The sequence below is a fragment of the Kwoniella europaea genome, chromosome 1 (genome assembly GCF_036810445.1).
Source record: "Kwoniella europaea PYCC6329 chromosome 1, complete sequence".
Lineage (NCBI taxonomy): Eukaryota > Fungi > Basidiomycota > Tremellomycetes > Tremellales > Cryptococcaceae > Kwoniella > Kwoniella europaea.
The window spans coordinates 1,710,286-1,732,304 of NC_089487.1; the positions used below are offsets into that span (position 1 = coordinate 1,710,286).

At 44.9% G+C, this 22,019-nt stretch overlaps 11 protein-coding genes across 11 annotated transcripts; 6 read left to right on the top strand and 5 right to left on the bottom strand.

The window, feature by feature from the left end:
* Window positions 1-154: 154 nt before the first annotated feature.
* On the bottom strand, window positions 155-554 carry V865_000642 (uncharacterized protein; the record flags this gene model as incomplete). Its single annotated transcript, XM_066224472.1, has 2 exons — window positions 155-394; window positions 543-554. The coding sequence occupies 2 exons, from the start codon at window positions 552-554 to the stop codon at window positions 155-157; spliced, it is 252 nt and encodes an 83-aa protein (XP_066080569.1).
* A 72-nt stretch (window positions 555-626) lies between these two features.
* On the bottom strand, window positions 627-1,557 carry V865_000643 (uncharacterized protein; the record flags this gene model as incomplete). The annotated part of the gene is made up of 3 exons (XM_066224473.1): window positions 627-706; window positions 839-917; window positions 1,015-1,557. 3 exons carry the CDS (start codon window positions 1,555-1,557, stop codon window positions 627-629), a joined length of 702 nt encoding a protein of 233 aa, XP_066080570.1.
* A 1,093-nt stretch (window positions 1,558-2,650) lies between these two features.
* V865_000644 (uncharacterized protein) lies at window positions 2,651-3,083 on the top strand (the record flags this gene model as incomplete). Its single annotated transcript, XM_066224474.1, has 2 exons — window positions 2,651-2,702; window positions 2,785-3,083. 2 exons carry the CDS (start codon window positions 2,651-2,653, stop codon window positions 3,081-3,083), a joined length of 351 nt encoding a protein of 116 aa, XP_066080571.1.
* Window positions 3,084-3,409: 326 nt separating this feature from the next.
* V865_000645 (uncharacterized protein) lies at window positions 3,410-5,475 on the bottom strand (the record flags this gene model as incomplete). Its single annotated transcript, XM_066224475.1, has 5 exons — window positions 3,410-3,865; window positions 3,942-4,127; window positions 4,190-4,295; window positions 4,372-4,835; window positions 4,969-5,475. 5 exons carry the CDS (start codon window positions 5,473-5,475, stop codon window positions 3,410-3,412), a joined length of 1,719 nt encoding a protein of 572 aa, XP_066080572.1.
* A 513-nt stretch (window positions 5,476-5,988) lies between these two features.
* V865_000646 (uncharacterized protein) lies at window positions 5,989-8,155 on the top strand (the record flags this gene model as incomplete). The annotated part of the gene is made up of 5 exons (XM_066224476.1): window positions 5,989-6,051; window positions 6,134-6,149; window positions 6,205-6,270; window positions 6,425-6,907; window positions 7,017-8,155. The coding sequence occupies 5 exons, from the start codon at window positions 5,989-5,991 to the stop codon at window positions 8,153-8,155; spliced, it is 1,767 nt and encodes a 588-aa protein (XP_066080573.1).
* A 363-nt stretch (window positions 8,156-8,518) lies between these two features.
* On the top strand, window positions 8,519-9,328 carry V865_000647 (uncharacterized protein; the record flags this gene model as incomplete). Its single annotated transcript, XM_066224477.1, has 3 exons — window positions 8,519-8,597; window positions 8,692-8,764; window positions 9,007-9,328. The coding sequence occupies 3 exons, from the start codon at window positions 8,519-8,521 to the stop codon at window positions 9,326-9,328; spliced, it is 474 nt and encodes a 157-aa protein (XP_066080574.1).
* Window positions 9,329-10,012: 684 nt separating this feature from the next.
* V865_000648 (uncharacterized protein) lies at window positions 10,013-10,753 on the top strand (the record flags this gene model as incomplete). The annotated part of the gene is made up of 3 exons (XM_066224478.1): window positions 10,013-10,184; window positions 10,307-10,370; window positions 10,450-10,753. The coding sequence occupies 3 exons, from the start codon at window positions 10,013-10,015 to the stop codon at window positions 10,751-10,753; spliced, it is 540 nt and encodes a 179-aa protein (XP_066080575.1).
* Window positions 10,754-12,548: 1,795 nt separating this feature from the next.
* V865_000649 (uncharacterized protein) lies at window positions 12,549-13,813 on the top strand (the record flags this gene model as incomplete). The annotated part of the gene is made up of 3 exons (XM_066224479.1): window positions 12,549-13,148; window positions 13,255-13,625; window positions 13,711-13,813. 3 exons carry the CDS (start codon window positions 12,549-12,551, stop codon window positions 13,811-13,813), a joined length of 1,074 nt encoding a protein of 357 aa, XP_066080576.1.
* Window positions 13,814-14,064: 251 nt separating this feature from the next.
* Window positions 14,065-17,242, bottom strand: V865_000650 (uncharacterized protein; the record flags this gene model as incomplete). The annotated part of the gene is made up of 4 exons (XM_066224480.1): window positions 14,065-14,618; window positions 14,713-16,946; window positions 17,039-17,118; window positions 17,204-17,242. The coding sequence occupies 4 exons, from the start codon at window positions 17,240-17,242 to the stop codon at window positions 14,065-14,067; spliced, it is 2,907 nt and encodes a 968-aa protein (XP_066080577.1).
* A 534-nt stretch (window positions 17,243-17,776) lies between these two features.
* Window positions 17,777-19,960, top strand: V865_000651 (uncharacterized protein; the record flags this gene model as incomplete). Its single annotated transcript, XM_066224481.1, has 9 exons — window positions 17,777-17,799; window positions 17,870-17,880; window positions 17,945-18,077; window positions 18,147-18,308; window positions 18,379-18,609; window positions 18,680-18,901; window positions 19,026-19,173; window positions 19,243-19,696; window positions 19,788-19,960. 9 exons carry the CDS (start codon window positions 17,777-17,779, stop codon window positions 19,958-19,960), a joined length of 1,557 nt encoding a protein of 518 aa, XP_066080578.1.
* A 406-nt stretch (window positions 19,961-20,366) lies between these two features.
* On the bottom strand, window positions 20,367-21,823 carry V865_000652 (uncharacterized protein; the record flags this gene model as incomplete). The annotated part of the gene is made up of 5 exons (XM_066224482.1): window positions 20,367-21,121; window positions 21,255-21,321; window positions 21,391-21,491; window positions 21,556-21,616; window positions 21,701-21,823. The coding sequence occupies 5 exons, from the start codon at window positions 21,821-21,823 to the stop codon at window positions 20,367-20,369; spliced, it is 1,107 nt and encodes a 368-aa protein (XP_066080579.1).
* Between the last annotated feature and the right edge of the window lie 196 nt (window positions 21,824-22,019).

The window sequence follows — 22,019 nt, forward strand, 5'->3', positions numbered from 1 at the left end:
TTGCATGCTTATGAATATGATTTATCATGATTGATTTCGACCAAAGGATATTAATGCTACAACTAACGAGATTGCATGACGAGCGTGATAGCATCTACCATACCAAAGATTACTCGGAAGATTCGCTAATACTTAACTAATACCAAACTAGCATTCAACCCATTGATCCTACCAGCTGTTGACTTGTCAAGAGTAAAATCGAAGTGATAATGATTTTACCATACGATGACATTGTTCGATCAGTTGTACGTGTAGCCGATGAAGGAGATAATCGATGTTCCATCGATACACTCCCATTTGAATTTGCGTATTGAACGCCCAACTCGTTTAATGCACCTGTACGATTGGGTTTACCGGATTGGTCGAAAAGGCAATCAAGTTCGTTGACACCTTGCTAGAATATCGGATTTAGGGTATTCACATTAGCTCTCGAGTTACATCACGGGATGAGGATATTTTCTTTTCTTTCTTCTTTCATCTAGCTTGAGATGCGGATGTGAGATGTGAGACTCTATGAGACTCAAAAGGCAAAGCTGACGTACCATCTCGTACATTGCTCCAAACCAGAACCACCTCTCAACCCAATCAACAGATTTCATGTATGCCGTGGTTATATCCATAAATCTCTATACTTCGATGTACGTAGCTTGACCGTCATATTCGTTAGTTGCAGGATTGAAGACTGAGATATTCTGTGGAGCGTATTCTGCGATAAATAGGTATAAGATATGAATTTATCGCCTTAGCCATGTAAGGGATCGACTGGTGAAGAGGATAGATGACCAAAGTATCCACTCGTACGTGTGTTAAGTCGTGATGAGAAATCAGATCAACTCACCTGTAACCCAAACTGGTAGATTATACGTGTCATGGTAATATTGAATATGTTCAATGAAATTCTGGGGAACTAGGTCGTACTACTTGAATAAATTCACCTCAGCTTAGCTCATTGACTTCCCCTCCGAAGCTGTGACTTTCATGAGGATGACAAATAACCATTTCACTCTCACTCACCCAGTGCAAAGCTAGGAAATCCGGATTACAAGCTCCTTGACAAGCATCATACCAATCCTTCATCCATTGTCTACCCGTCTCACCACTCGTCACAGCAGGACTACCAAGTCTATAACCCTGATATCTCAATGGTTCCAACACCTCTCGCCAGACAGTCGCAGCATCCTGAGGAGTACATAAAGCCTGTTGAGGATGATCAGGCTCGTTGAATCCTAGTATATCCCTTTGAGGCGTTAAAGTAGAATTGGAGAAATTTGACCATAAGGCTCGTTGGAATGGCTCGACGTAGGTGGGAGTACAACCCCATAACATCGGTATGAAGGGGAATGGTATATCCCATATATACGATGAGTCCGTTGGAGGAATGATGGGATCTGGACCCCAGGTGTAGTATGAGGAAATCACTGTACCTGGAGCTGTGAAGCCGCCCATTGGCACCCAGAGTTGGCTGGGCCATGCGATACCTGGTCCAGTCAGGTTGTCGTTTAGGGTGAAGACGGGTGTAAAGGGGAAAGGAACGGTGAGTAGAATGGGGATGATCATATTATATGTAAAGTGACGAATGCGATTCTATTGAGTTAGTGGATGATTCTGATACAGGTCAAGATTGTCATGGTGAATAATTAGTGAAGTGGATGTCAATAAAAACAGAACGGTATTGAGAAAAGGAGAAGATTTCATACGAATTTGCTCGTAATGCTGAGCTTTAGTATCATGTTGGGATGATTGGATGGTGTCATTCGACATGATCTACCATTGACTTTACTGGGAATTATGCTCGTATGGATCCGAAGAAGAAAAAGAAAAGAAAGAATCGACGAAACAGCATGGTCAACATGCTTTTTGAAAAGAGCTTGGACCACCTCCACTCGACCTGAAAGGCGGTAAACTCCGCCTCTCTCACGCTTATTGTCCCACGTTTCAGTTCAAGTGGCAAAGAAAGAGGTGCAGAACAAAGATCACAGTACGAAAGGATACAGATCTTACCGAGAGATAGATAACACTGACATAGGCAATCCGGTATTATGATCCAGACTGAAGCTATCTGACTTTACGATTATCACATACTGTTGCTAAGCTGATAACTATCTCTCAGACTGATTACCATATTCTGATCTCGACTAGGCTGAACTTCCATTGAACCATTATCATTCTACTCCTCATAGCTGAAAAACAATCTCTGATGGAAATCTTTTCATATGATCAACCAGATCATGCATTCCCTTTTCGGACATGACTTCCCAAAAGCAGATCATTCTTACCGATTGTGACTGGACTGATTGGGCCCGACTTCCTTTTCGATTTGGGTCGTCAATCGATCAGTTGGGTAAATCACCTTACTCCGTATAGATCCTTTGCTATTTCTTATCCTGATTTTGGCAAAAGGATGAAACATATCCTTTGACCGGTTTTGGTCGAAGTGGAGGAACACCAAGTGGAGGTGTAGTGATGGAAGATGGGTATATATACTTTGAATATCTGATGAATATCCTTGAGAAATCAACAATTAACAATCGACAATTAATCAAATCAAACCAAGTCTAGTCAAGCAACAGATTACAAGTGGCCCAATAACAGTTCGGAAGAAAAGTTCATTTTCACCTTAGAAAACAATCCCATCCAAACATCTATCAACATGCCAGCCACCTCATCCTTACTTGTCAGAGAAGGTCAGACCGACTTTGCTCGTGAGTGTCTTTCTTCCATCCTCACATTAAGATATATACCACACATATATAGATACTGATATCGTATATTTGTCGACTTTAGCATTCTCCCCTCCCGATCTTTCCCTCGCTCACACTCAATGGCTCCTCGTCCTCCAATCCCGTATGGAAGCTCTCAACTCCGCAAGAGACCATTCACTAGATTTCGACCTGGGTGGTACTTCCGTTGATTCAGACCTTGTCGCTCCGCTCGAAGAGGCCGTCGACGAAGCTAGACGGATGGTCTGTGCTTTGGGAGGCGAGATGAGAAGAAGATCCGAAGGGAATCTACCACCTTGGGTCGAACAGAAGGGACATAGGATTGATAATGCGATGATGAGGAATAGTTCTGCTGGTCAGTAATTCTGTCGAAACCGAGAGAGACTGTTTGAGTATGTGTGAATATTTGTGGATGGTAAGAACAGAGTCAATACAATCAGTATTTCCTTTCTTTTCCCATCTGCACGTCGATTTTGTTAGTTGGTTGTACCTGTGTACCAGTATGAATTGAATATCCTACCAAACTCATACGATAGGGTATATATCCATGCGAACAAAACGAACAAGCATATAAAAAATTAAAGTTAAAAAACTAAAGTTTGAAAATGATATGGTAGATGATAATTGAAGGGAAAGAAAGAATGCGAAGAGACACAAACCCAATTCTATATCAGCCTCTCTCCCCTCTGTTAAGCCTCGGACTTTCTCTTCTTCTTCTTATCTTTCTTCTCCTCTTTATCTTTCTTCTCCTTCTTCTCCTTCTTATCTTTCTTCTCCTTCTTTTCCTTCTTCTCTTCAACATCAACATCAATGTCCATCGCTTCAGATTTCCTCTTTTCCTTCTTTTCCTTTTTATCCTTCTTGTCCTTCTTATCTTTCTTCTCCTTTGACGGTGTAGACGAAGCGACAGGAACAGGTAGACCACCTGCAATAGTTGCCAACTCAGGATCCAAAGCTTGCTTGGATTTAGATTTCTTAGATTCCTTTTGATCTTTCTCTACTTGTTTGACGGCATCGGCAACATCATCTTCCTTGACGTCACCTTCCTCATCATCATCTTCGTCGTCATCGTCCCCTAGATCAGCGGCAATGGCAGTGAGAGCCTTTTGGATCGCTTCGGAGTTCTTGGATACTGGTGCACCGGTCTATATTAAATTGATCAGATGACGCAATCAGTACACAAGCTTCGGATTTTTCTGTTGGAGCGATAGGTACACTCACCTCGAAGAAGTTCAATCTCTCCTCAACTTGTGCTCTCAAAGCCTCTCCGAATTTGTTGGTAGGTATATCTGAGAAACAATCGATCCTGCACGCTATAGAACATTTGTTGGCCAAGAATCGGGAGATTCTTCCCTTGTGTTTGGTACCAGCTCGTCCGATGAAGGTGGAGTGATAGATGAGACCGTACTAGATTGGACGCATAGAGTCAGCTTGAGTCTGATTACCCATGTGACGAACGCTTAGCTCACCTTAGGAGTGTTACCTTTAGTCTTCAAAGCTCTGAAAAGAGCTTTCTCAGCACCGAGGATCTGGACAGTTGAAGCGGGGTATTTGGCGAGGTTGGTGAGGGATCCCCTATAATGGCATCAATCAAGTTAAGTCAGCTGGCATGGCTAGATGTCTGGATGAGGACTAAGAATACATGACTCACGCATGAGAGATCAACCTAGCAGCGATGGTTTCACCAATCAAAGCCGATAAGTTAGGAGCAACCACGTTCATCTTCTCTACCAAGTATCTCCTCAAGCTCTTTCTGTACTCGGCCAATTTGACCACTCGTTCAGCAAAATTCGAAATGTTGATCAAATCAATCTCGTTTATATCGGAACCCATCGAAGCTCTAGCGGCATCCAAGACGTTTCTAGCCCTGGTCTCATCATCGTCTAATATAGCTTGCATCTCTTCCAATAAGTCTTCAGTGATCTTGGTTCGATCTCCGATCAAGACGGCGAGAGTAGCATATTGATGAGCATCGGGAACGAGCTTGTACAATTCTGGGAAATGCCATCCGTACCATTCCCTTACTCTCATCGAGAAGGTGTTGAGATCCTTGTCAAGTTGGTCAGAGAGGGAGATGGCTTGGATGATCATGTTGTCGGATCGGTTGACGTTGAACTGGTTGGGTCAAGGGAAGGGTGTGAGTAAGGAGAATAACGGAATCAAGGATTGATTGGGATCATGGGAATACAAGAATAGGGTAAAACAGGATAAAGATGTAGGAGAGGGAGATTAAGAACTTTATACACACCTTCACTTTTCCTCTGGAGTACGAATGACCCAAACCCAATTGAGCGATGGCAACATCCCCTTTCTGCATACCTCCCTTGATCAAAATCTTCTCCTGGTGTAATCTCACGCCTCTGATCAATTCCAAAGCTCTTTCAGAGGTATCACAAGGGATACCAAGTTCACCTTGGATCGCACCTGCTAAACCTCTTTCAGCTACACCTAATACAACACCAGATTGCTTCTTGTTGGTCTTCCCAGCTGCATTAGGCACTATGAGGTTGAGTAGGTTTTTCAAGTGATCGTTCAGGACACCTTCCGATACGTCGTTGGCATTTTCCAAAGCTTGAGCGGCAGATGTGAAAGGTAAGAAAGAAGCTAGTTGCACCATCCTTGAGAAGATCGTTATATCATTGATGGATTCTTGCAATTGCTTTGACTTGGCTGCGATTTCCTCTTGCATGGATACGGTGAATAAAGCATATCCAGAGGCTCCTTCGAAGAGGATGTGGGTGAGTGAGCCGGACATGGCGAAAGAAGTGAGATTATCGATTTGACCGGATTAGGAGAGGGATTCTGCTGTTGCTGTTGTATATGGGATATTTGAGTCGGTGATGGTGGATGCGAGTGATTCTCTGATGACACTAAGCAGAATCCTGTCTTGGGTACGATCTACACAGCGATAATGGTCCTTGTGGAGATGCAAGGTGTGAGATCTACTGTGGTATATGGACCAGAATTCCAATAAATTGGACAGACTCCAACAACGAAAAAAAAGCTCGAATCTGAAATTCTACTTGGCCAGTTTCCTTAAATCATCCTACCTGTTTTGTCAAGGGAATTACCACGTGGCACACGGGTGGAAATACTCCCGCTCATCCGATTGAAAATAACGATCCAAGCCAATGTCGTCAGAGCGCAATATGGGATCCTCCACCGTACATGTCCGTTTCGAACCGATTTAGCATCGTACTCAAGACCCACCTCTTGAATACAATCTATAGCATTCACACATCACCGTCGAGCAGTAAGGAGTGTCGCAATGGCCGCTCATATAGGCCATAGTCAGAAGGCGAAGCCTTTGTCGCCGGTGTCAGTGACATTCGTAAGTGAATGTCCGGAACCTCTGAATCGCTTCTCACATATGTTGCGTCTTATGGCTGACTATCGTGCCGATCGAATCTCAGTTGGGAACTAGCAGTGGTAAGTATCAGAGGTTATTGCTCCCTTTCTGAGCTGACCACCTAACTTATTCTAGGCGGTGGACCTATACTGAGTAGGAATTGTTCGTCGTTGGCGGTAGATTTTGGTAATGAAATATGGTGTAAGCATCACGATCCTTACCTTTTCATGATTGATCGCCCATCTCCCTGTGAGATAAAGGTATCGATCTGGTCTTCACAAGCCCAAAAAAATCGTTCACTCTCACTGTAGCTTAGCATCTGCATATCGCTCACTTCAAATTGCTCTTCATATAGTGTTCGACGCAGCCGATGGCACTCTCATGCGACTTCATCAATCCTCTTTACGAATCGCCAACATCTCTCGTATATTCATCACACACATGCATGCCGACCACACTCTGGGTCTAGTAGCGATCATGATGACGATCATGAGCGGTGTAGGAGTAAAACCAGGGGAGAATGAGGAACTGGCTAAATTGGGTACAAAGAAAAAAGCGACTTTTCATATATATGGTCCAGCTGGAATAAGGAAGTTGATCAGGACGACTTTGAGTGTGACTTCGATCAACCTCGCAGGTGTATTCGCGATACATGAGATACTTGAACAAGGAGAAGAACCATCGGTAGATTGTGAAGAAGAGAATTTGCATAGTAATGAAGCTGTTGGGATAGACTTTATAGCGAATGATGATGGAGTTTGGGAGAATATACTGCAACAGGGGAATGGGAAAAGTGGAAAAGGATGGAGTGTGAAAGCTGGACCTATACATCACCGAGGTGAGTGATGAAACTTCCATGATACTAGTCATCTTGGAGTTTCCGTGCCTCTACTCGGCCCTTCTGCCAAGCATCGGAGGCTAAGCTTACTTTTGCTGTCCTTGCTTAGTACCATCACTGGGATATGTGTTAGCAGAACCTGTCCCCCGTGTACAGCTAGATACATCTTCCCTGATACCCCTTTTGAAATCCAATGCAGAGGCACTCGCCTCACTCGATCCACCTATCAAACATCCTCTGTCCCTTCTCTCACACCTCACTTCTCTACCACCACCACCACCGTATACTCTCCCTTCGGGCGATGTGATCCACCCACCACCGCCATCCGGAATATCACCTCGAAAATTAGTGATCTTTGGCGACTGTTCAGGTGGGACTGAGAATTCCACTTTTCAGAAGATGTGTGAAAATCCGAGTTTGTTGGTACATGAGTGTACGAATGGACATATACCGCATGACGTCCAGAGGGGTGATAAAGGTATGAAAATACGGAAGAAAGATTTGGAACCTTCCCTTGAAGCGAAGAGGGATAGGTTGTTCTTCCATAAACCGACAGATGGCAAGAAGGGTCACCCTCATGAAAATGGAAATGGACATCATAGCTTCGAAGATATACTAGCGAAAGATAATGAAAAGCGATTAGAAGTTCAGAAAAAAGCTCTTAGTAGGGGTCATTCGACACCTGAGGAAGTTGGCAACTTTGCTAAAACCATCAAAGCTAGAAGAGTGATTGTCAATCATTTCTCAGCTATGTTTCCTTCACCTCGATATCCATCTACCGAACCATTCCCTTCAATCCTTTCACCCATCTCACCATTTCCCTACCCCTCACCCACTAGTACACCATCAAATGCACATGGTTATGACCCTCATGTGGAACCTCATTCATTGACCAAGAACGAATTACATACGAGGTTGATCATGCAATCCTTAGCTGATCAAATTACGGAGATTTGGTCTCCTCCAGCAGACAGAGACGAAGACAAGATAGCGAGGATGGCGATCCCCTCGAGAGATTTCATGAGTATTCGAATACCTTCTCATGAATTATCGGATATTGAACAAGATGATATTAGACGATATAGAGAGGAACTAGATCGGGTAATGGGTTCTTGGAAGGAATGCGGTGGTGTTTGGGTGGATCTCCCGAAGGAGGTTGGAAGGATATGGCTGGGAGTCGAGCCTGCTCCTTCAATAGGGGGCAAAACGGCACCGCAGGAAGGGAATCACATACGATACGAGGAATAGAGGCGGTCTTTTCATTGTAGCTACTAGTCGAAATGCATAGTTTTTCCTTACTGCAAAGAGTCTTGTATTAGTGATTCAAAAAGTGGTGTTCAGCAACTGGGACCCACTTGGTCTCTCTGAAGTCTCAATAGCTGGAAGTCATAAGAGGAGTGTGTGGGACATTAATTCAGGATCACTAGGGCTCGTCATCCCTCACGAACCTTCTTCAACCAGTCATAGTATCTTGTCAAAATCAATTGAGAACTGATGGATGGCTGACTAGATCTTTCACATCGTTATAAGACATCTTTCATCCTTCTGCAAGCTTAATAGCTCTCAAAAATATACATGACGATCAAAATTTCCGAGATGCCCCATTCAAATATGCAATACATTCCATGCAAATGTAATGCAAAAGACAAACCGTCTAATCCTGATGATGGCATTGAGTTTGGCCTGGTCAGTGAGTCCTCCAGTCCCACCTAGGTGATGAATCAAATCAGAGTTGGGGAAATCAAATAGCTGATTTGCTGACTCGATGGTTACTTGCTACGTAGTGTTGCTATTTTTGCCGGCGTTGGTGATTCTCATTAGTTTATATGTCGGATACGAACCGCAAAACACTGTAGAGTAGGTGGAACAGAAAGTTCTTTGCGTGTATCTGCACGAAGTCGAATCCAAAGGGTTGGACAATGATAATGATCGCTGACCATTCGTATCGCACTGCAGTCGAGATGTGTTTACTCTCATCTTCATCATGATCTAGAAGCCTGATTCCTGATTTTCTACCGTCCTCAACAAACACCTCATCAACCCAGTTGTCCGTTATCTGAAACACACAAAGAATGGACTAATACCGAAGTTGTCTACAGGTCAATCCTGAAATTCCTCCTCATTGCCTTTGGTCTCTGCTTCATCTGGATTGAAACACGAACCATTTTCGGTGAGAGTTCTCAAGATAATGGTGCGGGTGCGAATATCGTCTTGTATATCAACTTTGCCGACGCCAACAAAACCCACAAGGGTACTTTGAACCACGAGTTTGAGAGGGAGACCAGCACAACCGCTTTACAAGAAATGTTGAAGATATTTTCCAAAGCGATCGATTGGAGCAAGGTGCTAGAGGGTATTGCGAATGAGTTGGAAGTTGCATTTGGAAAGAAAGGTGGGAAGAAAATTGTCATTCATCTGTGAAACGTCCCCGTAGGAACAAAGATGATGGCTGAAGCATAGGAAAATTCGCCAAAGCACGTTGGGAGGGGAAAAAAAGGAATCGTGAAGTGAAAGAGCGAGTGGTATATGCCAGGACCGGGAGACATCCAATCGAAAATGTCTCTTGAAAATAGGGTGAAAAGACTAAGACTGATCTGGAGGGGAACGAAGTGTTTAAAGCTTGAATGAGAACGATCCTTCAACAAGGGGTGGTTCATGGCGATGAATGTCCGAGGATCGTTTACCCGCCAATACGAATAAAGTGACGAATATAGGTACTGCAATCCTGACATTCATCCCAAAAGCATTGGCGTTCTTCTCTCCGTTCACTGATTGGCACAGAAACGTTCTATGGGAGACCGGTAGTGCCCAGCTTACCAGGAGCGGCTGAACAAAACCAGCGAGCGTACGCACACTGCATTGCTCATCTGAGACGTTTCGTGGCTCTACAAGAGTACCACTCCTACTTTTTTTTTGTTTCGCCACACGCAGTGCGACATCAAGTCAAGACTTTTACGATGGAGTCATGTATGATGAATCCATCAACCTTCTTTGTTGTCGGTCTTACTTCTCTCAATCCCCTTTCGATACTCACAAGTGTCTATCCTGTTCTCATTCTTCCCCTTCAGCCGTCCATAGCTATCTATAGATATGGCGATCAATACCATGCCCAATCACAACTCCACACGAGGCTACGTCACCGACCCAGCTGCAACTACGGTATCCGACTTCACCAACACCTGTATCTGCAGCAATGATGATGCATCCACCGGTCGAAAATCGACAACTACATCTTCTTCAAGTGACGATGACATGAGTCCTTTCTATTTCTGTCTCGGTGAGTCCTGCTTTTGATGGCCTCATGAAATCCATTCGAAGGTGGATTGTAACTTTTCTGTATTGCATGTTTTGCGTTTTCCCTAATAGAGCGTTCAAAGCTGACGACACAGTGCATTGTAGCGTTTACACTGGCATTTCTGGATGTCGTCCACTTCGTCATAAGATCAGTCGACGATATGGAAATGTGAGTTCTTTGACCTGACTTAACCGAATGCCTCCGATCCATGTTCCCAAGGGGCTGACGAAGGTCTTGGATAATTTAGGCACCACTTCTTCAATGGAATGTCCGTCATCTTCCTGTCCATGGCTTTCGCACTTCTCCTATTCCACCAGCCTCAACCTTCCAACCATGCACCCATCTGCCCTTATTACAGGACCAAAGGATGGCGGAATGGTGAATCTGGTTATAGAGCGTTTCTCAGCATTGTGCTTATGATTACTCTCGCTGTTCTCTTTTGGGTCATGTTTGGTGATAGTCGACCAATCGAACAAACGCCTTGTGTGCTGTCGAACTCGACTGTTCAGGAGCTGAAAGAAGCAGTTAAAGGAGGAAGTGACACTCAATGATCGGCATCACGTTTCAATCTCGACACTGTCATATGCAGTACCGTCATGCTATATACGGTACAGTAGAAAGCAGGACACTAGAAAACGATTGGTGGCCTTTTGTACTATATTACTTTCCTGAAAAGCATTTGTATTTCTCCCAATATGTCGCATGAAATGTATAGGCACTCTCTAAGAGAATTAGCTCATAGTACCGGAGATCAATATACTCTAATCCGCTGGACGATGATGACGAGTGTCGTCATCCAGCTGGTCAAAAGAGACATGTACACCACAGCTTACGCCGCCACTTCTAACACATGCTACCATGATACTTCACACCGATTTTGCAGATTTATGGGCATTCCGTCGAGGTTGACCTTCAACAGTAGTATATTGTACTGTGAATGGTATTGACAGTATGCCACAAAGAGCCAACAATCATACAAGTCTCCAGAGAACATACCAGGAGGACAGAAGGGTTTTAGCAAGTCTGGTGAAAGTGAGTATAGTAGCCGTCTAGTTCGTTTCCATGAGATGATAAAAACAAGAACCTGATGTGCCTTTACTCAGCAACTGGAGGAGGACAAACTCAGAACTAGGCAGCAAGTTAAAAGCAAAAAGTGTCAACGTGGGATTCAAACTGCAAAAACAATTGCGAGTACTGGTATGGGTCATGAGAGGATCGATATTGCCCTTTCCTACGCTGCGACTTCTCAGGTGTATCATGATCCCTTTGGTATCGATGAAGCTCAAGAGAAAGAAGGGCTCTTCCTTCGATCTCTTAGGATGCTGATACATGAGATCTCTGAGACACTCGGAATAATCAGTGAGTGAGTCAAGTTGAAGTAATCGACAAATGCCTCAATACTGTACCGGCTTTGAGCTGATCATCTATACGGAATGACGAATGTGATGTAAAGTGACCTTCTGCAATATTGTTTTCGGGGCGTATCAAATCTATTGGATTTTTCATGGAGGAATGTCGATATCAAGGTACAGTATTCTTGCTCAATACGAGGACCGAGCTGATCATCAATCATGATGCGACAATGTCACAGACTGCTCATTCAGGTCATTCAGCCAGCTAGTATCCTGCCTTTGTTCGCGGCGAATATGTTCATAGGTGGAACGATCGATCTGCTCCATTTCCTTGTTGGTCATGGTACTTTTATCGAAATACTCGTGGATCGAGCCAATCAATTGAGTCGCTCCAACCCCAACGATGCGACCGATTTCGTACAAGCACTGGAAGCTTCTTTCTTTTGCTGGCTCATGAATATATTCAGCATCTGTGTCATGGTACTCTGTCACATTTGCGATATCCCATTCATGCTCGCTTATCGAACTATTCTCGTGGGGATACGTGGTCAGTCCCGCTTGATAGGGGGTATCAGGATAAGAGGTTTAGAAGTCGGGGGGTACTTTGAGGAAAGTTGCGCAAGCGATATATGGGATTGGAATTGGAAGCCAATATATAGGCGTCTCTGGTCGATTTCATGTACCATGTACAGATGGGCACGTTGAGCCTTTAGAAATGTGATACGATGATTGTGCTCGAGGAATGCATTGAAGTGCGACCAACTCATCGAAAACCAAACATCGAAACAGAGAATATATATACGAGCGATGTGAATTTGCCACTCAGAGCTGAGTGAAAGCGGGTTAACGTAAAGGCAGTGTTTTGAACAACGTCATCCGAACGAAATCTTGGCAACTCATACGAGGAATTTCTATCTTCCTCTTCACATCTTTGTCAGACAGATGGTCAACCTACATCTAAAATAAACAAGAGCAACTGATCAAGCAGACCAATATGTCTTCCTCTTATGCACCTCCCTCTGGACCACCGCCGTCAACGACGACCAACAACGCCGTACCGACCGACGATGATCTGTTCGACCCTCCTCCGGCATACACCCCCTCCGCAGCACATTCAGCCCAACCGGAAACAACACTGGAAGCAGGACCGTCAAGGATGGATTTCTCAGGTCCACCACCCATGCCCGACAGATTAGAGCAGAACATAACAGGTGTGGGCGTAGGATTCGGTAGAAGACCACAGCATGAACTGGGATCGCAATATACAGGGAATTCCGTTCAATATCAAAACCAACAGATTGGTCCACCTCAACTTCCACCTCGGAATGCTCCTACGTCATCTACATACGTAGGTGGATTCTCTTCTCCATCAGGTCCACCACCAGGTAAAGAAGCTATACATCAGAATGATAATGGTGCCGGCCCATCTAGACCCTCGGCGACATCTGCAGATCTATCTCCCACGGAAGTGCCTACACCTGGTAGACCGTTATTATGGAGAGGACAGCTATTGGTCTATCCAAAAGGGTTCTGGTGTCATAAATGTAACAATACGGGGTATAAGGCGAATGATCCTTCTAATCCACATGAGACTGTGAGTAGTCAGGCTGTGTATCATGCAAATCACACATTCGGCACTTGATTGCATTATAGTTCAATCACGTATGACAGCTTACTAACTCTGCCTTGTTGTTACTTAGGACTGGAAGAAATACGGTAAACCGTATACATCAGCTCTATCGACCTCATACCTTCAATCGACTTCTCCAGAGTCCAACCCTTCCACCTCATCTTCAGCGAATTTCCAACGTCCTCTTCCTTCCTTCCCTCAACAGCCCCAGCAGCAAAACTCATACGGCCATTTGCCTCCACCGCCCGGTGCGTGGGGCACATATCCAGGCCATAATGCACATCATGCTCCTCGACCACCTCCTCCGCCTCCCCCACCTCAGCATATGATGGCTCATCAACAGCAGATGCCTGGACAACAGATATTCGTCCAGAGAGGTCCCGGGTACGTCCCTCCTGGGGCACTTGTGGTAGGACCTGGTGATCCAAGGATCGGTGGAAGGTAAGTGATCATTATCATGCTTTTATAAACTTCGACCATCGTGTAAGAGTGTAAGAGCGTACGCTGATTTTAAATGAATTTACAGGGTATGCTACAAATGTGGTGGAACAGGTCGAGAAAATGACTTTCTATTTGGATTTGATGTTGGGAGATGTTATTACTGTCAAGGACTAGGGAGGGTGTTTTAATTTTACACGGATCATACCGTCTAGCGTTGGATATACTAAAGTTGTAGTTTGATTGCAATGTAAACACAATGATGACACAATCATCAGATTGGTCTGCTCCTGTGCGACATACTTCACAAACGTATGAGCAATCCGTCTCGGTCGACTGGGCAAGGTTGTATTTGCTATGCAGCCTATGCAAATCAATGCATTCCATATATTACTTAATCACAATATGTAAGAAAGAATCTAAATCAAGTCATTAACAACATTTACCATCTACTCGAAGGAGCTCTTCCTGACGTAGGTGGAGTCGCACCTCCTCTACCTCTTCCTCCCATACCTCTCGTCCACTTAGCACCTCTCTCAGGAGCTGGGGCATCCCCTTGAGCTTGTCCATCGGCCGGAGCAGGTGCGGAAGGTTGTCGAGCGGGTGAAGAGGGAGTGGCGGTAGGCGAAGCGGTACCATTGGCATCGGCAGCAGCTTTGGCAGCAGCTCGCTCTCTCCATCCTCCAGCTTTGACGGTCGTAGGAGCGAGTGCAGGAGCAGCAGCAGGAGTCTCAGCAGCAGCGGGGGCAGGGGCACCAGGTCGTCTGTAAGCTCCCGCACCGCTACTTCGCTCCGCTCGTCTACGTTCGGCCTCTTCTTCTCTTGCCAATCGCATCTTGAGTAATTCTTCGTCCTTGGCTCGTTGAGCGTCTCTCTCAGCTCGGGCTTTGGCGGCTCGTTCGGCAGCTTCAGCTTTGGCAGCTTCGATAGCGGCAGCAGCTTTCGCTTCTTCCTCTGCTCGAGCGGCTTCTTCGGCAGCTCTAGCTTCGGCTTCCTCTGCGATAGTGAAGAAGAATATGTCAGCCTCGTACGACTCGTATGGAGAAAATGTATAATGTCTGGAGTTTATGTAATGAAACGATCAACTCACCTGCAGCTTGTCTTTCCCTTTCTTCAGCTTCCCTTCTCTCCTCTTCCCTCTTAGCCTTTTCAGCCTTCTTCCTCTCGATCAATCTCTCCTTCAATTTCTTCTTCTCCTCTTCCACCTTCGCTCTTGCTTTCTCTCTGGCCAATTTGAACTCCTCCTCACGTTGAGATTCGACATTATCCCTAGCAACGATGAAGTCAGGCAACATCCTTCCTAATCTATTCTTCAATTCCACCGATGCCTTCTGCTGTTGGATAGCCAATTCTTTGGATTCCCTATTCAATCGTTCATGTTCAATCTTATCTTGAACTTTCTGTTTCTCGTAATCTTCAGCTAACAATGGTCTCTCTTCTTTCCTCATGGCTCTCTCCAAATGATCAACCCTCTTACCGACGATTCTAAGTCTTTCGGCATGTTCCCTCTTCTCTTTAGCCAATTGTTCAACTTGAAGAGCAACCAATTTCGACGAATCCAAATCTTCGATAGACTTGATGTCAACTTTCAAAGCTCCCTTATCAGCCAATTGTTTGGCCAATTGTTCAGCTTCGGCTCGTCGAGCATCTTCCATCTGTTTCCTCAATCGATCAACTTCAGCTTGTTTAGCTGCCTCCTTGGCCCTTCGCTCGTCCTCCAAAGCCTTGGCTTTCAATCTCTCGGCCAAAGCAGTAGATTCTTCTCGTTGTTTCCTCAAGTTGGCTTCTTCCATCAATTCTCTTCTCTTCTGAACGATCTGTCGTCGATGAGCGACTTGTTTTCGTTCTTCTTCAGCTTGAGCCAGAGCAGCAGCGAAAGCATCAGCTCGAGAAGTGACAGGAGTAGGGTTGAGGTATTGGATGGTATTGTACAAGACAATGGCTAGATCGGAGAGTCGGTTGGGTTGAGCGGTGGAAGTGACGAAAGTGATGGTTTGAGCGACATGGTCAACTGAAGCGCTGATGTCTCCTCGTCGACAGGCGGACATAAGGAATTTCTCGAGAGAAGGCATGTCGGTAGCCCAAGGGGTGTTCTCGAAAGGTTTGACAAGGTTCAAGATATGAGAGAGGGTGACAGTGTCATAAACTTGAGCGAGTTCTTGAACAAGCCGAGAAAGAACGACTTCTCGAAGGGCAGGGAGGTAAGGTTGGTACTCTGGAGCAAGAGAGCTGATGAGTGGAGCAAGAGTCTTGCAAGCAGTGGTAGGCTGGAAGTCAACTTCGAGGATATGGTAGATCTGTCGGACGTCGGCGGGAACTCGCTTGAGATGTTTACCAGCAGCATCCTTGACCAGTGATTCACGAGTGGGCATTTTGGGGAGATTGAGTAGAGCGATCAATCGTTGTTTGGTCTCGACTTCACCGAGGGGAACAGCAAGAGCAGAGAGGAGTACACTTCCTGGTGCTTTGTCGTTGGAGATACCTGCTCTTTCGGCGTATTGGAAGTATCTTGCCCAAGCGGCAGCGTGGAATACCGCAGTTTGTTTACCACCTTCAGCTTTGAAGATCTGAGTTAATTTCTCGTAATAGTTGGCCATCATAGCTGGTTTAGCTACTTTTTTACCAGCAGCAACTAATCCATGAACATCTTCAACCGATCTGAAAGCTTCTTGCCAAAGTTCCAGTTCTACAGCAGTTTCCAACTGTAAGAATCTGGTATCAAGGAATCTACCGAGAGTTTCAGGATCGGAGAGGTTGATGGCATGTTGTTGATGACCGTATTTAGCAGCATTGGTGAGATCCTTTCGGAGACGTTGTTCGCACAATCTTCTGAAATCTGATTTTCTCTGGTGGACTTTACAAAAGTTGAAAGCTCTGTGAGCGACTGATTGGTAGATTACCTCCAACCTATCGTTACTCTTGGCAATATCTAATGAGATGTCATAGGCGTCCCAACAGAATTTCTGAGCGGGAGCAATCAACCTCCTCTCGATTCTTTCTCTATCACCAGCGTTGTCAACAAAGGTATCTAAGAGCAATGAGGTGGGTTGGAGAGGGAGTTCGTCGTCGACAACTGGGTTTTCGGGTAGAGCGGCAACCTCAGCTTTAGCTTGTTCGGTAGCTGATGCAAGTCTTGCTTCAGCTTGAGCGATGAAGTGGTTCAAGACCTTTTCGATAGAAGCGACTGAGGTAGTTTGAACCGCATTCTTGAATTGCAATAAGGCTTGTCGAGCATGAGCTTTTCGGTTCATCTCCACACAGAGGTCGAGGAATTTGAACACGATAGGCTCGAGAATGCTGACAGGGGTGTGCTTGAACTTTTTGCTGTTGGTCAAGAGATATGGGATATTAGCGAGATAACCTTCATAGCTATATGTAGGCAAGACCATATTTCTTTCCTTCGAGGGTTCACTCACCTCATGAACACCTCTACCAAGTTCTCGAAAGCTTGTTGTTGAGACTGAGGTGTCCCAAGAGCCAAAAGCTCTTCTGATCGCTGTAATGCACCAAAGAGAGTCAAATCAGCATGTCTTGCGGCCAATCTCTTCTGATGTCAATTCAGTTATGGAAGATGAACCCACCTTGAGCGCATTTTCAGGTTTTACGTATATAGGAGGCATCTTGATGAAGCTTTTTTATATCCTCTATTCGTTCTTTTCTTTTCTGATGAATTGATTGAATTTGACAAATTACGTCTCTGCTGGTTTTTGAGGGTTAAGCAGACTGGGTTTCTTCCTCCGTGTCGTCCGATCTGGATAGTCGAAGCTGTAGACAGGATTTATCGATTGCAGTCGCTGTTGATGAGGGTGAGTTGGGGGGGATGGGGAGGATATACAAGGATGATAGCTACAATCTATATCTATCTATGTCTATGTCTATGGTGTCTCCTCGTGTAAAAAGTTAAAATGACCAAGACGAGATTCATTGTTCTCATCATATCGCCGAGAGTGCCATTCATCCATGTGTCATATCCCCTATGTGTGGCAGTGACTCATCTTACGTTGTCAACCTGTATAGGTTGTCCAATGCATATGACGCTCATCCCATCCACATCCATCTACAGCATAACTTAACATCCTTTACCATTCCATCCCATATTCATCAACCCTTCACCTCACATCCAACCACACATACTCTAGACATCACAGTCATCAATGGCATCCTCATTACAGCACCTGTAAGCTTATCCCCTCTTCAGCTGCCCCTCCGGAACGGAACGCTGACTTACCATACTCGCTGTTCCGCAGTGGTCGAGGCGGTGAGCATACCTATCGAGTCAACATTCGCCATCCACCTGTACTGATGACTTGTGCGCACTGTAGCTCTTCGTGTAGCCAAGAACTACACCAAGGGATATACCGACACTCAGACAAAAGTCCGAGATGCGACATCCAACGATCCGTGGGGACCCTCGGGTCAGCAAATGAATGAGATTGCTCAAATGACATATAACCAGTGAGCTTCACCAATAGTAATCATCATCATAGACAACGAGAAAGTTGGCTGATAAAGTGGATCGTGTAGGAGCGATTTTGTCGAGATTATGGAGATGATGGACAAGAGACTGAACGATAAGGGTAAAAACTGGAGACATGTATTCAAAGCTCTGACTTTGTTGGATTATTGCTTACATGCTGGATCGGAGAACGTTGTGATCTATTTCAAAGATAATATCTATGTCGTAAAGTGAGTCCCCACCTCTCCTTCTCTTGTTTGAAGAGGCGTCATGACTGACAATTGTTTTGGGATGCGATAGGACGTTGAAAGAATTCGTATATGTGGATGATACTGGTAAAGATGTAGGAGCGAATGTACGACAAAAAGCAAAAGATATTACCAACTTGCTTCAGGATGATGCTAGATTGAGGGAAGAGAGGAGATCAAGAGGTGCGATGAGAGATAGGATGTTGGGTAATATCGAGAACAGCGGTTTGAGAGGTCATGATGATTATGGTGAACCTCGAAGTCCAGCTAGAGAAACCCCTAGGTAAGTGCACCAAATTGGTTATTGTCGTATCATGTTAGATTAGCTGCTGACGATTGGTAATATTGTATAGACCCAAACCGAACAGGAACAGGAACGAAGATGATGATTTACAAAAAGCGATCGAAGAATCCAAGAGGATGTCAGAAGATGAGGCTAAGCGTAGATCCCAGATTACAAAAGAAGAAGATGATCTGAGGAGAGCTTTGAGGTTGTCAGAAGAAGATGAGGAAAAGAGAAAGAAGGAGCTGGACGCGACTAATCAGAATGCTCTGTTTGATGATAGTCTGAACATGTGAGTATCCCGAAGTCAAGGTCAGCTAGGATAAGAGCATCAGAGGAAGAACAACATGGATGATATCTGATGCGGGGAATGAGGATTTGTTCGTCAGGAGACGTTTAGCTGATGTTAATTTTAGACAATCGAATAACGCTTATCAACAACAACCTGATCTATTCGCTCAACAAACTCAACAAATGCCAATGATGCCTACAGGAGGATGGCCTTTGGTAGATGTAGGATATGGTCAACAACAGCAATTACAACCTCAATATACCTCGTACAATGTGAGTCAGATGTATCCTGCCACAACACCACTTACAACATGATCTGACCTGGCTATGTACTTGTTATAGCCCTTCCACGCTCAAATGATGCAACAGCAACAACAAGAGGAATACATGAGACAACAGATGGCATTGCAGGAACAACAACGTCAACAAGAAGAATATATGCGTCAACAACAATTCCTACAACAACAACATACATCTTTATTCCCCCAACCTACAGGTTACGGATCCAACAACCCATTCGCACCTGGTGGAGGTATGCAATCACAGCAATCATACTCACCTGCACCTCAACAACAACAGCAATCTTCTTTCCTTCCTGTTCCCGTTGTCAGCCAACAACAACAACAATCACCTCAGACTACTCAACAGCCCTTGGAACCTCAACCTACGGCTAAACCCACGCCATGGACGGCGCCCGCTCCGAAAAGAGATGATGGTGAACATTCAGGTCTGGCTGCTTTATTGGCGAAAGGCAGAGAAGATGGTTTGGATACTTTCGGTAATGTTGGAAATCTACGTGAGTCCTACTGGCCCCTTCCCGATGACTGGTAGCCTATGTCTATGACTATGACTATGACGCTAATCACCTATGTTTTTTACCATCTTAGGTATTCCCGTTGGATCTCAATTCCACAACTCCAACAGAATGGCAGTTCAACAGACTGGTGCGCAAGGGTTCGGTGCGAATAACCCTTTCGGTCAATTGCAAAGTCAACAAACCAATCAACAGCAACAACAACAGCCACATCAAAGGAACGATCAACCGTTCTTCTCCATATAGGAGCGTGCAATGGAATATATATATCCCTCTTTTACGATGATTTTGTGATAAGATGTGGGAATTCCTTAATCCGATCTATACATAAATTTTTACATATATACCTGATTCTGTTAGCGTTGTAGATACACCTTTTTTCTATGCTCCTTCTTCTTTAGCTTTTATTTGGATATGAAATGCATGATAATTCACAACGTTCCGATTCTAGATCTATACAGTATGTACAGTACATCTACAACAGGTCATGCGAGATACAAATGAGGGTCTATAGGAGAGTACAGTATAATCTTTACAGGGTGTGCGTGTATGGGTCTAAGCACATCATGCTAAAATTGTATTCACATGAGGGTGAATTTCAGCAAGGCGATGGAAAGTGCTTTCAATTCCGGTTAGATCGAACCGGAGATAATCAAGCCATTCGTTTCGCAATCAACATGATCAATATTGATATTCCAGCGAGAATCAATGAGTCAAGGAGATAAAAGGCTGGACTTCTTTGTTGATTGGGTCTGAGAACGGGAGGGGGAGGAGTAGTAGCGTTTGCGTTGGTGTTTGTTTCTACGTTGGTATCGGTATTTATGACGGGGTCAGTTGTTGGGAGTGAAATTGTACGTGTCGGATCGGGAGATGAATTCTCTCGCTCCGCAACAGCTGGGGCACCTCCCACTCTCGAGGATTGCGAAGGTTGTATAGAGTTTCCAGAGGTGGGAGGGATAGAAGGTGGTTCTTCGATAGCAGGAGGGATAATATCGATCGGTAAAGCTTGTAAACCCGTACTCGATGGACCTATCGTAGAGGTATTCGAGGGAGGAAGTATACTAGGTATTTCTTGAGGATTTGGATCTATGGATATATCGGATTGATCCTTTTCTCGTTGATCATTTGAGGCCGAAACCACCTCACTTGACGAAACACCATTTTCCTGACTCGCTTGATCATGTACGTGGGATAGTGCTTGTCGTTCGGTCTGGGTAGCACTAGAAGATGAAGGTGAAGCTGAGGAAGCCGGTATGATCTCTTGATTTGTCACACCGCAATTAGGGCATTTCCAATCTTTCGACAAATTCGCTAATCTCCTTCTTTCCTCTTTCGAATAATCCAATGCACCTATTGCTGAGAGTGCTTCGCCGGTCTGCATCCAGAAGGATCGAAGACCTACGACGGCTGAAAGAGATAAGAGGAAAATTAAAGTCAATCAGTCAAGGTTATGGTTGATGGATGAGCATCACATGGTATCAAGTCCTCGATTTGGACTTTAGCTTGAATGGGATGTTATTACGAGCAAATGGTCACTCACCTGTCCTCACTCCCCAAGCAGGCTGCCAAGATCCAGCATGAAAACTCGTTAATCCATCTATACAGATCTACGTCCAACGTTCCACGTCAGCAAGCTTTCTTACCACTTGGGATTATTGGAATTAAGGCTGACCCACCTTCTTTCCCAGTTCGAATCGACCGTTGGGAGTCATGAGCATTATATCAGGTGCTGACATGGGATAGCTCGGTGGTAGAAGTATCCTCAGGTGGTATAGACCTATATATAACATGGACATTCTATAGATCAGATTGGTTGTTGTGAGATGGTGCAACCGACCTACCCCCATCATATTCACTGCCCGATACACCTCTCATCGTACAATGCCATTCGAATATATCGTCCTATTAGTTTTGAGAGTATCAGTGATGCTCTGTATGCAGGACCGATCTGACATTACGATAATGGTGGATTACTGTGCTACTCACCTCCAAAGGCGCAGCGACGAAACCATCTTCCTCTATATCAGCATTGGCGAGCTCAGAGGCCTCTTGCATGATCCGCTTGACTGCTGTTGAGCGAAGATTCACCTTGGGTCTTGAGCTGGACATTGTGGTGGGTCTACTGTCCTGGCGACTTGCGTTCAATACGGTTGTTGTTGATGCAGTAGACGATCAAAAAGCAACTGAGTGAAGAGTGTCGTTGCTGATGTGTCACACAGTGTATTGATAATGACGTTCCTTTGATAATGCTGCTCGGCCGAGAGCCGAAATTCGCCGATCATCATCAACATCTCATCAACATTTG